The sequence below is a fragment of the Pygoscelis adeliae genome, unplaced genomic scaffold (genome assembly GCF_000699105.1).
Source record: "Pygoscelis adeliae isolate BGI_AS28 unplaced genomic scaffold, ASM69910v1 Scaffold272, whole genome shotgun sequence".
NCBI classification, from domain to species: Eukaryota; Metazoa; Chordata; class Aves; order Sphenisciformes; family Spheniscidae; genus Pygoscelis; species Pygoscelis adeliae.
Window position 1 is genome coordinate 16175 of NW_008824282.1, and position 15743 is coordinate 31917.

At 42.6% G+C, this 15743-nt stretch overlaps 2 protein-coding genes across 2 annotated transcripts in view; both read right to left on the reverse strand.

Annotated features, from left to right (window-relative positions):
• The window catches only part of MRPL17 (mitochondrial ribosomal protein L17), a 4788-nt gene extending 1907 nt beyond the window's left edge, over window positions 1–2881 (reverse strand). Inside the window, exon 1 of the mRNA XM_009318450.1 lies at window positions 2873–2881. Coding sequence (XP_009316725.1) covers window positions 2873–2881 — 9 coding nt within the window. The remainder of the gene's footprint in view (window positions 1–2872) is intronic.
• A 1117-nt stretch (window positions 2882–3998) lies between these two features.
• Window positions 3999–15743, reverse strand: part of CCBE1 (collagen and calcium binding EGF domains 1) — a 164887-nt gene continuing 153142 nt past the window's right edge. Inside the window, exons 5-10 of the mRNA XM_009318451.1 lie at window positions 13861–13967; window positions 8120–8240; window positions 6049–6188; window positions 5921–5956; window positions 5335–5370; window positions 3999–4232 (exon numbers count right to left, since the gene is read on the reverse strand). Coding sequence (XP_009316726.1) covers window positions 3999–4232; window positions 5335–5370; window positions 5921–5956; window positions 6049–6188; window positions 8120–8240; window positions 13861–13967 — 674 coding nt within the window. The remainder of the gene's footprint in view (window positions 4233–5334; window positions 5371–5920; window positions 5957–6048; window positions 6189–8119; window positions 8241–13860; window positions 13968–15743) is intronic.

A 15743-nucleotide genomic window follows, 5' to 3' on the forward strand; every position in this document is an offset into this window, starting at 1 on the left:
CCCCGCCCCGTTCTGCCTGAGGCCGTGCCCCCAGGGCCCTCCGGGCAGCGCCTGTAACTGGGCGGCACGGAAAAAGCCGAAAGGCAGCGGAAGGAGGTTTCCCGCCGCTTGTCCCTCGCGGTCAGCGTTTCTGCATGTGGGAGAAAGGATGTGTAACAACAGCGGCTACCAACACCGTAAGAAAAAATATCTTTGTTATTATGAATACATCATAAAATCACAATCATTTTATACACATTTTAGTATTTCATATACTTACATAAATAAAGTGAACAGCATCGTTATTGGAATGTGTAATAGGAACAAACATACGGATTTTAATGTGAAATTAACAAATTCTTGGACCCCACCTGCATCTTTTGTTGCTTCTTTGGGGCTTAGCGTTTTAACTCTGAAATACTTCTAGGAAGAAGTATTACTCAAGCTGTGATACCAACAATAACGCCAGGGATTACCTTAATTCCATTTACAATCAATTTACCTCCCCTTTTCCTCCTTGAGCCTGACTACATAGGAATTCTTCTGTGTCAGTATTCCAGCTTTGCAAGAAAGACTAATCCTGTATGTACTTGGCACAGTGTTGAAAGAAAACGTTTTCCAAGCTTTATGATTTTGTTAAACCCATTAACAATCAGCATTTTGCCATCACTACACACTCTTGCAAATGTTTCCATTAAATATATTTCTAATATTAATAAAATAACTCTTTATTATCCTGCTTATAACTTGATGTCTTAACATCAAAATAATATTTCTTTCTAATAAAATTATACATAGTATTTATATGAAACAAAGTTGTCATGTGCATGCGCCTAGTAATGAGACTAGGCATGAGTGTAGATGTTTCTACATTCTTATTTTGGATTCCTGGGGGGTTGTTATTTTTGGGGCCACAGAGTAATAAATAATTTACAAGGTAATGACTTCCCTGGCTCCCTGGTAACCAAGCTTAAAATTGGAAATGATTCCTCTGGTCTGGCTTTATAAAACTTTGGGCATGCTGAAGAAAATGTCACTTTTCTATCTGAGTGTCTGCGTGTGTTTGCCCAGAAATCTTAATGAAACGTTTCTGACAGAATGTGTTATGAAATTTATCATATAATTAATCAGAAATAAAATGAGAAAGGTCTATGCAAAGATCTTAGCGGCAGGCAGACGGAAGGCTGGAACTTCCCAGCCAGCTGTGCTCAGAGGGGCCCTCCCTGCTGGAGGAATTCCTGTGCCTTCTGGACTGGACTTGTCTTTACCATCGGGTCCCCTCCTTGCTGCTGGGACTCAGCCGACAGCTTTGGGGCAGGGAGTCTGGAAAGAGGAGGGTGAAGGACAAGGGCAAACCCGAGGAGCACTTTCCTTCACCTTCTTCATGGAGTAAGCACGTCTGTTGGAAAACCCAGCTCTTTCCTGCGAAAACCAATGATGCAAACTCCAGGAAGGGAAGTTACTGAGGTTTTCATTCAGAAAGGCACGTAAACATGTGCCATATTTTATGTTCATGAATCTGCAGGACAGCTTTCTGTACTTACAGTGAGGCATGTATTTTATCTACTTTTTTGGTCCAGTCTCAGACTTTCCCTTCCCTGGATACTTATGCACAGCAGGACAATTGTCACCTACCCCTGAATTTGATGGTCAAACTGTAGGAACTTCTCATTTGGTATTTGTCTATATTTGGAAAAGCAAAGCTTAGAACTAAAGTAAGTGCCTTTTTTAGAACACATCATCTTGTGGGCAGGGGGCAACTAAATTTAGGTGGTATGTAGGAAGTCACTCATCTAACTCATTATTCAGTATCTGATGGTCAAAAAAACCTGCAGCTACTAATTCTATAGTGGGAATCAACCTGATCCAGCAGGTGATGGGGTGTGGTGGTAAACATATGCAAGAGTTACATAATTTGCAAGAGTTACAAATATAACATTTGACATTTAACATGTTTACTTAAAGTTGCATATTCACGAACGATGTCATTTATACCCAGTTGCCCGCTTGAAATAAAGACAGACATAAATGCCTCAGTTCATGCTGTCTTAAGAGGCTTCTTTCAGCCTGCTGCATGTAAGACCATCCTTCTTTTGGCCACAAGTTCCTTCCCCAAGTCTCACTGATTTCCTTATTAACTGGTTCACAAGACTACTTGGATCTGGAGCTGCTGGGAGAGCTCCTCCCAGAGGAGAAGCCCAAAGACCGCAGGGTGAGAGCACTATAATTTTTTCTAAGCTATCCCCGTGACTTAAGTCATTGCTTTGTAAATATTGATATACATATAACGTGAAAAGGAATACAGAACATTAACGTTCTTAAAGCTAATGCCCTTGCTTGTGGCATAGTGATAGCGAGGAGTTGGGAAACGATTGCAGGAGTGAACACATCCTCTTAAGACAATATACAAAAAATATGAAAGGTCTAGACAGCCAGCTGTTTATACAACATGACCTGTACTGGTGGTGTAGGGATTAAACCAACTATCTTTTGGCCCAGAGAATATGGAAGGGAATACAGACCTTTACAGGTTATCTGAAAAGGGCCTGCTTATATTTTCACCTGTATTTATTCTATTAGAACATGCAAGCCCTGAAAAACATGGCAAAATAAGAAGTTTTTCTTTGCATTTGTAACATGGACATGACCCAGCACTAAACATACTGTAGAAGTAGCAGCCACACAGATACAACATTGAAGCTTTGTGCTTAATATACTCCTTTATCTTCTAAGCATGGCAAAGTCCTCAGCAGCTGTGGTAATCCAAAAGAAATGGTAACATACATCACCCATGAGGTATGGTCTAGCTTGTGCATCCAATTTCCAGTGTAAAAAAAGGGCACTCCCTTTCATCCCTCTTCACACATATAGGATCCCCTGTGCAGCACCTCACCTTAGCCATCCTCGTACCAGTTGAAACGCTTTGTCACGTGCACGCCTGCACCTACTGATACTCTTCATATACCCAGCCAAACACACTGCAACTCTGTGTTCCAGTTCCATGAATGCCATTTAGGTCGCTCTCATGCAGCAGAGGAACAAAAGAGATGGAAGCTCTTTGCAAACATGAGGCCTCCCTCTGGTCTCGATTTCACTCGGACTTCAGCATTTCACCAAGGAAGACATGCACCTACAGGAGGTCAGAATCCAACTCTTTCTGCAAGGCTGGGATTGATTTTGTGCTTGCCAATAAGCCTACTTGATTCACTGATGCTTTTCCTGCTTTATATATCCCCTGTTTCTTGCTTATCTTTGTGTAATGTATCCAGCATGAATCTGTTGAAGAAGGGAACTGGCCTTCACACTGAGCACTGGGAGAATGGTAAGGGAAAAGTAGTGTTAATTTAGGACAAACACATCTTTTCGACTCTCTTTGAACGATACTCTAGCAACACAAAGCTAAATAATTTCCAGATCAACAAGCAGCGTCCTTGTATCACTGCTTCACCATATGTTTTTGCCTTTTTCTGCCATGGTGCAGCATAATAGAAGAAGACATTTCATCTACAGCTGGCCTCTGCTGTGAAACAGGGATCCACCTGTCACACTCTCCTATGCCTGGGGACAGTAGCTGGAGACGTGAGTTCAGTGGTGTAACACATTTACATGTAACTGTGGACCAAGTTTTTCATTATTGATGTCATTCAGGGATGATGTTCAGCTACCCCTCTACCCCTGGCAAAATTTGGGTACTGGGTCATTTGGACATAGAACGCAAGGTAGGCAGATGAAATGCTGTGGTCTGCGCCATTAGCTAGAGCATGTCTCAATCGTATTATATACTAAGAAGGTTTTCTTGATAGTTTAGGTACAATGCACAGTGCAGGCTTGACGGTATGGAATTACTGCAAGGAGGCTATCATGAACCAGGAAAGCTACAGTACAGGCAGCATCGTTGGGGAAAAGCAGAGAGAAAACTGGGAAATAATATATATATATATATATATATATACTTTACATTGTCAGTGCATTTTTATATTGAACAACTCTAAAGGGGCTCTATTTTTCAGTAGGCATAGCTAAGGGTGGGCTGCCTTCTGTATCCTGGAGTCTCTGGGTGATGCCCGTGGTTTGTAGTCTTCTCCAGATCCAAAATCTACTGTGTCATGATAGTTTGTAAATTCCTGAGGTAATGGAAACTCCTCTGTTGATGAATGAGTCCTGTGTCCAAACACTCTCTCTTGCAGCTCAGCGATGTCGTTTCTGATGTCTGCCATCATCAGCAACAGGAAATCAAATGAGCCTGGTGGGCCCTGCAGTCACAAGGCATGATCATTAATAATAATAATCCGCTTCACTCTTACAGTTTTCAAACAGGTTGATATAATTACTCATGCAGGGGTAACTCAGTAAAATACTGCTTCATATCAATTGCCAAAAGTTAACGGTCTCTTTTTGAATCAACCTGCTCAGGAAACAATTTTCAAAAGAAGGCAAATGTTTTTGCAGACATAGCCTATCTTTACCAGATGCTCAGCCCTTTTGTTACCTAACAATTCCTTTGCTGTATTTGCTTCCTAAGAGTATCTTGACACCTCATGGGAATAGAGGAGATAAATCTTGGTTCCCTGTGTTCCTTTTTATTAAACTGATAGAAATTACATTCTTAGAATGACTAATAAATCAATAATTATTATTTATTTTAAAATTTTTCTCAAGAATGCTGATATTTTGGAAGCTATCTTTTCAATATGGTAACCCTGCTGCTGCCCATCACTTACTAAATATATTGGTTATTACAATGCAGAGAATATCGATCTGGTTTTATCTGATTTTACAAAATCATCATTTCTTTTTAGCTGACTTCACACAGTAAAGTACACTGTTTAATACTGAGGACACCCGACTGGACACACTCTTAAAAATCCATTCCACCAATGAGAAAACACCGTAAGAAATACATTTTTAAACAATTTAACCTGAAAACAGATTTTAAATACTCATCCTTCTCCTGATGACTTGCTCAAAGCCTACAGCTTCCCAAATCCCAGGGAGAGACAAGGGGCGGGATTTTAAAAGGTTCCAGTGATCCAACTCCCCTTAGGAACGGTGGCTGAACTATACTAACTAGCACTCTGCACAGGATCTCATGCCTTCTGAGGACGTCCCACTGCTGTTGTAGGGCAGAGGTGCACTTACTGCCTTCAGTGTCACACTGAGCAGGGGAGGAGGTGTGTAGGCAAAAACACTTGGACAAAAACAGGTAATTACTTTTTTTTCAATAACATTTTCTGCGCAGGTAAATGATCTTTCACTGTGCTCTTGACACAGGAGAGGTTTTTTTTTCCTTTTGGCTGACCCGTTGTTAGTAGTCAACATCACGCTGTGGAAATTCCTCCTATGAGCAATACTTACAGGTATCCCCTTTGGTCCTGGTGCGCCTCGCTCCCCCTGTAATCAATACCACCTCAGTTAGTTTGCTGTGACTAAAGGAAATGAAAAAAATCACAGTTTGCCTCTGCTGACTCCCTTACTTACTGTCCCCAGATCAAGAATCATCAGCTTACGCTTGCTCGGAAAAAGAAAAGAAAGTGAAGGAGGAACGCAAGGAAATTGCCGCTGATTCTAGAGGGAGCAGAGCTGGGCACTTCTGATATTTCTCCTAGACAGTAACAAGCAAACCAGTTAGCAGGAGAAATTCACAAAAGAGCAGTCTAATGAAATGGGTTAAAGCATCAACATTTCTTCATGGAAAAGCCGAAAGAGCTGCAGAGAAAGGAAAGGAGGCTGCTTGACAGATAGCCTGGCAGGGCTATTTGCAAGATGTGAGGAACGGCAAGCAGAAAATAGCAGAAGGAGGACATGAAGGGGATAGGAAAACAGGACTTTTTCAGCTTAGGAAAGGAAATGAGATGGTAAAAGGGTGTGTAGAGGGTCTATCTAGCAAGCCTGCACTTTACATGTGCGTGCCCACTTTATGGAAAACAGTACCTCTCCTCACCTTGCTACCATCTCTCCCCGGGGCTCCTGGTGGGCCCTGCAAGAGAAAAGGAAGTGTTCACAAGGACGTGAGAGGTTGTGGACCTAAGACCAATTACGCAGTACATGACAGGAGGTGAGAATACTGACCACGGGGCCCCGCCTGCCCTGCTTAATATGTGATATGTCTGGAGATGGGCCCATAGGTCCCATTGATCCACGAGGGCCTGGCTGTCCAGGAGGTCCAGGTGACCCAGGAACTCCTTGACTCCCTTTTGGTCCTGGAGCCCCTGCAATTGACAGCAAAGGTTACCTGCCAGGGAAAGCTTTCAGGACACTTCATCAGTGCAAGCAGTGGGGACTGACCATTTTTGGAACCACCCAATGGACTGGTTGCCTTAACAGACTCAAATCCACAACAACACAACCAACACAGCAGTCATCTGAGACAACATTACTCCTTGTCACAGAGACTAGAAGAGATCTTCACAAAACAGTTAAACCTTGTGTATACAAAGAAGCCAAGACTGCCACTGCCAGGTGGTTAGGGACACAGACTGGGACTGAAAAGAAAAGCAGAAATGCCTCATTTTCACACAAAGAAGAAAAGAACAAGTCACATCTGAGAAATATCTCATAAAAAGAAAGCCTCAGAAAACTCATGGGAAAGTTGGGTCGAAGGCATCTACATGACTGGCACAGAAGCAAGCCCTTTTCAGTGGTGGGTCACACCTCTCTTTTGCCCAGTACAGTAGTCAATGTGTTGGGGGCAAAAAAGGCTCCATTCTTCCATTTTGCTTTATATCCTTTTCAGCTTCTGCTAGTTCAGCAGAGAATGTTAATTTTTAGGAAGCGCACAGGCAAGAAAGCATATGTTTAGCTCAAGAGAAACACGATGAAAAGCAAAACAGAAAATCAGGCAACAGTTGCACAAGATAAAGACCATGAAAGTGTCAATAGCTGAATTGCTTTCTAATTAGAGGGGAAAGCACTTTTCTTCATAGTGAAGGCATGTGAAAGACATAGAAAATGAAAGGCAGAGAGTGAAAAGGGTTGGGTCAGCAGGACAGAATATGTACAGTTAGGGTTTTCAAAAGGAGTAAAATCAGGTTCAGTGATGAACCTCTCGGACTCCTCCTGAAGCCCCAGCCGCACTGTTGCTAACGGCAGGGCAGAGGAGGAGGTGAGCAGGGATGGTTTTCAAGCGGGACAGACAATTCTACAGTACCTTGGACAGCTCAGTCATGGGGAAGCCAGACGGAAGACCTGACGAGTCAGGCCTACGTTAGAGAGATTGCAAGGCGACGTACTGTACAGTTCAGAGTCTGATGCAGAATCTCTAACCACATTGTCCTTGCATTTATGATATACTGAAGACTGAAGATACTCGTCCTCCAAGAAAATGAGATAAAGACTCAAAAACCAAAGCAAGACTGCAAAAGCAGGGATAAATGAGGGGGGCAGTTCAGTATGGAGTAAATCAAACCTCATAAGGAATATCTGCTAGTCCTCTGTAAGAATCTTCCTGCAACCCAGCACAATGCTAAAATTCCTTGGATTTATCGCTAACCTAAAATTAGATCTGCATTTGACAGAGTTTGCAAAATTTTTAGTATCACTGGCTGCAGGTTGCAAGGTGTCTGGCTTAAGTTAGAGCTTTAGGAACTCTCTGCTTTTCTCATTGTTTTGACCTATACCTTAGCAAAGAAGGTGTAAGTGGAGTTTTACTTTTCTTTTCAGATTCCTTTGAATCTGGAACACACATAAAACGAACAAATGAATCCTTGCAAAACCAGACAAGGAAAAATAAAACAGTTGGCACAAGCCCCCTCAAACTGAAAGCACATTTTCTGCTCTAGTAATGACAGTGAGCTAAATGAAATGGAGAATGTTTTAAGACAGAGTTAAAATACAGGAAATGACAACGGAAGCAGGTGAGATAACCCAGGGACAGGGAGAAATTTAATACCTACAGGACAAACACAGCTTGCACACCAAGAAGCACATGGAGGCTAAGACACAATGGATGATGTTAGACAGTTGGCAGAGGCTGAACATAATGACCAGAAAGTTTTCCTTTTTAAATTTAGCACACACACAAATATAATAATAGCAAACAAAATCTGAAACACATGAAATCCCATCACACTGAAAGATTGAAGCTTATAATTTTTATTCATGGCACTATTGCACATTCACATCCCTCTGGTCTGTATCTTACCTGGAGGGCCTTGTTGGCCGGGCTGGCCTGGGGGGCCAGGAATATATGCGTTAGATGCAAGCACTTTTTCACCAGTGATTTGCTTGCTAAGATCAGCAGCATTATTTGGTAGCAAAGCAACCTGCCAAAACCAAAAATCACTGTAAGCTCTTCATCGTTCAGCTGAATAAATTACCTTCTTGGTTAAGCTTTCATGTGGACAAACAGCGTATTTAAATACTTCATTGAAATCGTTAGAAAAAAAAAGTGACTGTGTTGAAGCCTATGACAGCAGTTACTCCTAAGCTGGCCAACTTGATTTTTTTCAAGTATGGACATGAAGATTTCTTGAAGCTCCTGCCATATTTTGTGGTCCCAAGAAAAACTGGGTCCCTGACCCTGCAATGGGACCTCCTCATAGGTAGTCAGAACCAGCTGGAAGGATGCTTGAGGACTCTTACTCTCACCTGTACATATTTCTGAGTGACCACCTTGCAGAAATCTGATGAGAAAACATTGTCACGGAGAGTAACAGCCTACAGTGCCTTTCCACAGTATATTTTGGGCGACCCATGGAGATGAGTCAGGTTTTGCAGAAATGGTACCCTTCTCTGTCTTCCACACGAGGGGGAGTGTGTGTGTGTGTGTGTGTGCTGCATGAGCTCTGGGTAAGGGATCCTAGAGATGATCCACACCTCAGGTATCATATACCCAGGAGGTTGCCCAGGCTTGAAAGATGCCACATGAAAAACATGGCACCATTTGATTTGAAGGCTTTTATTCATTCTGGGACTTTCCTTTCCCTGGAACCAGCACCCTGATGTTTCCTGCGAGGCTGTTCACCTTTCAAGTCACCATGGAAATACTGCAAGTCAATCCAAATGGAAGGTAGGAGAAATTCAGGAGATACACAGCAACAAGTTGCCAAAAACTTAAGTCTCACAACTTCTTGGATCTTCTCAGGAAACCTCTTTTTTCCTTATTTGAATTTTCCTCTGTTCATTTACTTTCAATGAAAGCCCCAAATCCTCTGTGGATCTGGCCCTGTCACCTTACTATTTAACCAAACAGATGTCTGGATCTGCTCTGCATAGAGACACAAAGCTAAAGTAAGTGAGAATGTAAGAATAATTGCACACTACGGTTTAAGATGCCATTATCCATTACATCAGATGTTTAATTATCTATTAAACATTAATTTTCTCAGATTGAAAATATTTAATAATTAAACATATTTAGAAATATTCTGCAAATGTTTAGTCTCTCCAGAGACAGCTGAGGGGAGATGACAAGTCAGGAGGCTGGTCTGCAGTGAGGAAAGAAGTTTATTAGTGGTGAGTGGCTGCATGTAGAGTTGGGAATTTTGCTCTGCCAAACAGAACTGAAGAGCTATTTCAGAAATACCAGGGCAGATCTATCCCTGGGTCAGCTTTGTTGCTGCCCTGAATGAATTTGGCTCACTGGATAATTTGATGTTGGATTCTGCAACATTTGCATGGGAGAGCTCCATTAGATAAAATAGATGGTAACTCCTGCTATCTGACAATGCTTTTACTCAGCTATTTGGAATTCCCCGCACTGGACTGTTCTCAAGACTCCTACTTGTTTCTGTAATTATTTGATATACACCCTCCTGCCCTTAGTGCAAACCTAATGTTTGTATAGCAGAGAAAAAAAAAATGCTATGCAGTTGCAGTACATAGTATAACTGGCCAAATTTCTTTTGGCAAACAAGTTATTAGTTAAAGAATGCACTGTAAGGGCAGCCAGTGCTGCTTGCAGTTTGGGGTTGGATGCACAGAACAGTTCTGAAGGAAGCAAAAGTGAGAAAAAGAAAAGTCAGAAATGCTGAGACAGTTCCTGGTGGCATTTCTGAAACACCAGTTTGATTTTTCAGGCTGTAATTCAGAGTTCGATGACAGAAATACAAGGATTTATCGGCCTTTTGTAACTCAGGTTTTGGAGAGCATTGCTGTTCCAAAGACAAGATGACTGCACTAAAGGCAAATTAAGTGACATGATGTAAGTCCTACAAGAATTTGGTAGATTCACTCCACCCCCCCACAAATCAGTGGCTGGATGAGGTCAGCACTTCACAGAAGCCCCACAGGGTGTTTCTTATGTGCTTACTCCTATGAATCTGCTCACACAGAAAATGGGGATCCAGCATACCTACTGCTCTGGGGTGGGCTGTCATCTTTGGTTTTCCGAAGAAAAACATCTTTGTTTACCAATGACCCCGCAGCTTTCCCAGCCAACATCCCAGCCATTGCAGCACAGACCAAAGCGTGGGACTGCTGAAGTTAGAGGGCTACTGCATGAGTCACAGCACCTTACACCTGGGGCTGAACAGGAAAATTCAGTAGCTGGGGGGGTCTCATAGCCACATTAGCCAGGGACCAGCATGAGGAGGTCCACTGGTCCGCTCTGATCAGCACACTGCAAAGTTTTGTTTCCTGGAGGTGCGTCCACCCTGTCCAGAGCAGGGTCCTGCCTGGATACGAATGGAAGGTTGCAAGGACCATCATGCTGCAAAACTGCATGACGCAAATCAACCAAGGGCTCTGCAGTGCCAACGCTGCCATGCTAAAACCGAGGCACAGAGTTAAATCCTGTGGCTGCCTGAGAGCATTATATTTTTCGTGTAGTTTTTGTGAGAATATTTTCAGCCTCATCAGTGAGTGTTTCTCCTTAGGGGTGGCCACAGTTGAGTGACAGATTAATTGATGTCCTCTTTAGAGCTTGTACTTAAATTTCTCACCAGGTCCTGTTTTGGGGATCTACTGCTATCCCAGCTGATAAATAGATGTCACTTAGTATATAGTCTCTGCCATGAATACTCTTCAGGTTATAATGCAAATGGCCAGGCTGGAGTAAAAAGGTGCGTTCAGTGGCGAAGACTCATCACAAAGAGGATTTGGAAGTGTATTCTTTTCTGTTGCTTAAATACGAACTTGTTCTTGCCAGCCAGGCTGTTTTAACAACTTAGTAAGTTAAAAAAGAAAATCACATAGCTGCTGTGAAAGCATCTACAAATGCTTCCCCACTGAGTCAGCTGGACTAGAAGCATACACTAGGAGTGCCAAAACACCCAGGCTCTGGTCTAGCTCACTGCTCTCTGATACCTTCTGGCCAGAAAATGGTTGTTACATACACTGGGGCCAAACCATGTGTTTTTGATGTTGACTCACTTCCTCTTAGGGACTGGCTATACTCACTGGCCTAATTTTGATTTCATCTTTTAACTGAACCAGGATCCTGGTCCAGAGTGACCTTGGCTTTCTCCATCCACAGTTCCAAATCTTAATGGCCCTTGGAAAACTTTTTTTTTCCCTCCATGTGCGTGCAAATATTAGTGAGAGTAAATTTTAAAGAAAGGCAATACTAGAAACAAGACTCCCATATGTTGTGTTGCATGCTGCATCTGGAGTTTTGGGTAGTTTCTAGGAGATCTATGGTTTAGATGACTTCGACAGTGCTTGACAGGAGTGATGTGGAACATGGCTTTCTAATTAAGATGTTTAAACAAATCTGTGCAGTAGGATCCAGCAATGCCCCAACTCCAAGTGCTGAACTGCTTTCTGATTTTTAAAAATTGTTGGCTGTGTGTCAGATATCTTTACCCTAGTTTTCCAGCTTTCTGCTCTTCTTCCTTCCAGCAAGGTCAGAGATCAACCTAGGACTGCCCTCAGCCCCCTAGTATATCAGGACAGTGCATCCCACTGGATGACCATGCAAGGTGACTTTCTGTTCCTGATCCTAGAACTACTCTGTCCTGGATCTGGAATGGATGTTGCAGTCCTCCAAAAAAGGTATTGGTGTCATCACCGGAGGTAGCAGGACTTGAGTTCACCCTGTCCTTTCCTAAGGAGACACAAAACCCCACCTCCCACTTCCAGAAGCATACCCCAATTCCCAGTTGTAGTGTTTGCTGAATTGGATCCTCCACAGGCTCTTCTGCTAAACATAATTTTGCGTAAAGTTCATAAAATCTGAAAGCCTTAACCACAAAACTGAAGACTCATTCCCATAAACTGTCTCGCTGGCAGACAGAAATGAATTTTTCTGTGCAAAACAGAACAACTTCGACCGCAGATATTGAGAGATGTCGTCCCCAGAAGAACTTGGCCATGGGGAGCGGCTGGTGAAGCACGAGGGTTCATGTCTCCCTGGGCAGAGAAGCAGCATGAGGCCAGATCTCCTCTCAGCATGGACAAAAGCTCTCCTCTCCGTAGGGTAATAAATGCTGAGGGTATCAGGGGACCTGTTTCCAGCTCGGTCTGTGTGAGGCACAAACCAGTGGGCTCCCTCTAAGGATGCCAAATAGATCAAGTCCCACTAGGAAGATACCTGGGGAAAATTTAGCTATGGACCATGACAGAACTTCGTTATGAGGCAAGAGTGAGCTGCTCAGTTTGGCTTCTGAACAACAAGTGCCCATAGCAACAGGTATTGATGGTGTTAGTTTTCCAGGACTGACTTTTGAACACAGGCACCTAACAGCGGAAGTTACGACACAGAAAACTTTCCCTTAATTACGGCCAATGGTTTCCATCAATTCTTGCAGCAAATGACTTGGCCAACAGTGTGACCCCAGATCCCTCCCTGGGGGTCAGTGTGAGCCTGCTTAGCATCACGGACTGCATCTGGACAAACAGCCCTCAAAAGCACGGATCCTTTTTTAACCTGTTTGGTACCGTTTGTTTGAAAACCACAATTTCCATCACACATGAAATTCCGTCACTTCCACATTTATCTTCACACTGATTCAGAAGGACAACATGACATTATGAGATTTTTGTCATAAAGAGTATCTCAAACCTCATTGTATTTCATTTTAGTGAAGCTGATTTCTTTTTTCCTAGTATAAATTACATTGAATGAATTACATTGAATTACATTAAAGGCAACAAGTGAACATACCAAATTGTGTTTTGACACAATGAAATTAAATGAGCACGCTGGGTGATTACGGCCTGTCAACAGGCATTGCTGAGAATATTCCTGCAGAACATTTCCATTTCAGAGAACCGGAATGTTTGAAGGAGGTGTCACCAGAAAAGGCATTACACCTGTACCCCTGCACTTGGCTCTCCAAATCCTGGGCTGGGTCTCTGGGTTATTTCAATCATACCCAAGTGCAAAAGGAGGCCACGTATAGGAGCAATTATGTTAAAGGCCAGGGGAAGTTTTTAAGTGCATTATTTTCTACTTGGAAGGACACAAGTGAAAACAAAAAAGGTTGGGGCTGAGGGGTTTTTCTTTTTAAAAAAATCAAAGCTAATGTATCTGCTAGTGACGTTTTCGTTTAGCCACACACCTCCTATTTGGCAAGAATCCTGTATCAGCACCCTACTAATGCAAAATCATGTTCTCCCACATTCCCACATCTGCAGAATGTCTTGCACTTGCATACACTAAACGTGGATCAAGTCCAAAAGCCTGTGCATTCAGAATGAATGAAAAGCTGAGGCCAGCACTGATTGCCAAGAAACCTGGGCTCAGACTAGGATGGGTGTTTGCCAGACTCTGTTACCATGAGCTTGGTAACACAGCTACAGGAGCTTGGTTAGCAATCTGCTTACAAGCAATACAGAAGCATAAGGAAGAGATGCCATTCCCAGATGATTTTAAAATATGTCGCCATCATCTTTATGGGCACAAGAGCCACATGGCAGTGACAGCTCCAAACACTTAAATTTAACCTCAGTTGTCATAAAACAGGTAGGTCTGGTAAAGACATGACTGATCAATGTTCATACCTTTTGCTTCAGTTGTAAAACCGTCTGCTTTATTTGATGAAATTCCTTACAAGAGGCACAGCATGTCCCTGATTTCGCCACATTTTCAGATTTCTCAGGAAGCCCAGCTGAAAGAAAGCAGTTTCCAATACAAATATAAAGATCCAAAGCAAAGAAATTCATAAAGTGATTGCAAAAGCAACTTGAAGGTTGTTACATTTCCCCAGACTGTGAAGAGAAGAAAGAGTCTTGCCATTATTAATGCTTTGACTGTGAATTGCTATGTAAGTCTGAGAAACTTTGCAGGGACATATCTGAGCTTATTTTTAAAGCAGCTGTTTCCAGTTAACAGTCCCCAAAGAATTTCTTTTTTTAATACCTGAAAAAGTTTACACCCCTTCTTTTATCTTTGTGTGTAGGGTAGACTAACCCTATAGATCTGAACTGATTTACAGTCCCCTGAAAGGCAAATTTTCATATGCTATAAATTACAGTAAAATCCCTCACAATACAGTCATTTAATTCACCTTGCACAAACTGCTCTTTATCATTGCCAGTTATTACTCCGTGTGATGGAGTCAGCCTGAGCAGAGATGGGGACTGAGATTAATGACAGGGATTTAAATCCACACAAGAGAAAGGGTCACACCTGTTGATACTACGCATGAATGGGATCTTTTCAGGAATCCATTAAATGATTCAAACTGTAAGAGATACCACAAATGTTACTTTTTGTTCTTTTCCCATTCTCATACACAGTGAAGCACTTCAGCATCGCAATCAAACAAGCAGTGTTTTAACAGGTGTCTGCTTAAAGAGAAATTTGGTTTCCAAAACATAGGGTGGCACACACTGGCAAACTCTAGGTGAGCTTTTTTCTTTCACATATAACTGTTAGGAAGCATCAAGTGTATTGAGGCCCTGCATATGATACGTGGCCTTGTACGATGTTACCTGGAAGGGTTATTGGACACGTTTGAACACTGACCATTCAGAGCATGTCCCGTAATGGAAAAACTCTGCAGGTGCTCCTGGTTAAAGCCTAAAGCTTCAAAAAGGATCAACTACAATGCGCTGAGCTATTGTATTATACTTCTCACTTGGACAGACGCTTTAATGTCCTTCATCTTTTCAGAAATGTGTACCGATTTTGAAAACATCTGCATCATTTTAAATAAAAGTGGAACTTTCTAATACTAAAGGTATTATGTGGTACTTAACTTTAAATGTTTGCAGGGTCCAATAAGGAACACTGCACCCATCAGATGGTCATCTATGGACCACCATTGCACAAATTTAGGAAAAACTGATTTTCAATATGTTTAGTCCATTGGATGTAATGCCATGTCAGGTATGCTTGCTTTTAGAAGACAATCCAGGCAGGGACCTGGGGGTCCTGGTGGATAAGAAGCTCAATATGAGTGAACAGTGTGCTGCTGCAGCAAAGAAAGCCACAGAATACTGGGTTGCATCAACAACAGCATCACCAGCAGAGATAAAGAAGTCATCATCCCACTCTACTCAGCACTTGTCAGGCCACACCTGGAATATTGTGTTCAGTTTTGGTCCCCACTATACATAAAAGATGTGGACAGGCTGGAGAGGGTCCAGAGAAGGGCCACAAAGAAATTTTTTACGCTGAGGGTGGTGAAACACTGGTACAGGTTGCCCAGAGAGGTGGTGGATGCCCCTTCCCTGGAAACATTCAAGGTCAGGCTGGACGGGGCTCTGAGCAACTTGATCTAGTTGAAGATGTCCCTGCTCATTGCAGGAGGGGGGGTTGGACTAGCTGACCTTCAGAGGTCCCTTCCAACCCAAACCATACGATGATTCTATGATTCTGTGACCTGCTAGAGGCAGCAGCCTGCTGTACCCTGCCTGTCACCCCTGCCTCTAGCTTGTGG